General features: G+C 33.2%; 1 protein-coding gene across 1 annotated transcript; it reads left to right on the forward strand.

Moving 5' to 3' along the window:
* Window positions 1–512: 512 nt before the first annotated feature.
* On the forward strand, window positions 513–1186 carry LOAG_14880 (hypothetical protein; the record flags this gene model as incomplete). The annotated part of the gene is made up of 2 exons (XM_003150372.2): window positions 513–628; window positions 825–1186. Coding segments are annotated over 2 exons (478 nt in total), but the record flags the coding sequence as incomplete, so codon positions are not given.
* Between the last annotated feature and the right edge of the window lie 997 nt (window positions 1187–2183).

A 2183-nucleotide genomic window follows, 5' to 3' on the forward strand; every position in this document is an offset into this window, starting at 1 on the left:
AGAAATTATTATTCGATGGCCAGCAAACAAATAGTAGATAGTTTGATAGAAATTATCAAAAGTTGATCATTTCGTTCTTCTATTTATAACCTCATTGATATCAATGATAAACCAATGCTCAGCCTGTACAACATGTGGATGTACCACAATGAGCATATCACACTATTATCACTGTTTATAATAAACAGCGCTTTACAATTTTCAAATGCTTTTTAGCGATATCACTCATAGAATTCCGTTATTGCATTAAAACTTTTAACACATCGAATTTTCAATGGTCCATGAACTGTACAAAAAAAACGCCAGAAAGTGGAGCTGTCTTTATGAGGTTCATTATTTCTCAATTTAAACATTCATTTCTCGAATACTATCTTAAGTCCACCTCACTAATGTTGCAATTAAAATTCAGTTTTGCTAATCCAATATACACTTTTCAATTTTCTTTTTGCTGGAACGCTTAATATCCAACAGTGAACAACTTTACTTGCTACTATTCGACCATTTCCTTGCAGGATTCGCTATGTATGGACATTAGCATTACCTATAATAATGTTTGCAGTATATGTTCCAATATTCTGCAATTTACGGTATAGACGAAAGGCTGTCTTGGAGTTACATAAAGACAAGGGTAACAGTGGGCTTTTTTTATTTTTCAATCAAAGAAAAACACAAACTGCGTTTATCCATGACAAATTTTCTTTTGAAGTCTTCCTCCAACATATTAGGAAAACTCTGAGATTTCGAAATAATTTCAATTTTCCTTTCTTCTTTCATCTATTTCTCAAATAAAGTAATGAAGTTTAACTGCTGTAAGAATGCTTCAGGATGTGAAGCGAAGAGTACGGTAGAAACGGGTAAATATGAGCGGTCGATGTTAATTCAGGCAGTTTTCGTTTCTGGTGTAATGGAAATTGAATTTTTCTGTTTCTACTTCTTGTCGAAGCTTGCTGTCAAACTCGGAAACAAAGAAATTGAAATTCCCATCAATATTTTCATTAACTGCTACATGATCTTCGTTGGTGCTATGCTACCAACTGTCAATTTAATTTTCGTCAAACAATTTCGTAACAACGTGAAACAAGCAATTGTAAAATTGCTATCAAAAATTATGGTTAGGAAAAGAATGTTTACTATAGTACATACTGTACCTAAAAGGAAAGTTCACCCAATTGCACAGGTAGATTAACAACAATTGTGTCCTATTTCTGTACAATATAATAAGTTACATTCTTCAAGCTATTCCATTTCAAACTTATGGTGTTTTCTTCTATTTTCGTGGAATAATGGAATATTTCTTGGTGAATATAAATTATCCAAAATTATTACCTAGAACTTTAATCTAATGACAATAAATGTCCCATCGCTATTTTTGTCAACTTTTACATGATTCTCTATGGTATTTCACTGTCCACTACCTATTTAGTTTCCTTCAAGCGATTTCCTGACGAAGTCAACTGTGTAGTGATGGATTTGTTCTCTAGAATTTTCATTTACTTTATGAGCTATGGTTGAAGTTTATCCAGTTTCCAATGCACCCTGATAGTACCGTGTTCGATTTCGTTGCAATATTTGAATTGAGGAGCAAAAGAAATTGTCATCACTTTGAACTATGATTTTTTGCTTTTCCGTGTGTCAGTATTGGGGAATTGTCGGTAAATTTATTAGTCTTAATTTAGCTACGGGGAGAGGGGGGGGAGGGGGAGGTGGGAGAGGGAAAAATAAAAACTTCCTTTTGCTCTAACGTTATGCCCTTTCCGCTGTTAATCAAACTTTTTCAAATCATAGAGATGTCATGCAAAGATACATTATATACTTATTTAGTAATTAGTGTTAGTATAATTTAGTGCTCGAATCATCCTTACTTCATACTATGAAAGTATCCTTGAATGTCTGATACTTTTTCCTTTCATCTTTATTGGGTACTCTGAGTTTCACGTTAACAATCAAACGTCAATATTGATTGCAGTTAGTTTTAAATGATGGAATGGATTGTTTTGTTGAAATTTATTTCGAAGGAGTCGAGATGTCACTTTCAGTAACTATAGCCATCCGGAATACTATAACTACAATTGGCAATGGCATAAGCAATGTGTTATGCCAAGCGGTATACTATAAAATGAAAATGCTTCGAAATGATCTTCATCACGTAGGAACAGCAAATATTATGTTGTCAAGTAAAAACC

The sequence above is a fragment of the Loa loa genome (genome assembly GCF_000183805.2).
Source record: "Loa loa unplaced genomic scaffold supercont3.559, whole genome shotgun sequence".
NCBI lineage: Eukaryota > Metazoa > Nematoda > Chromadorea > Rhabditida > Onchocercidae > Loa > Loa loa.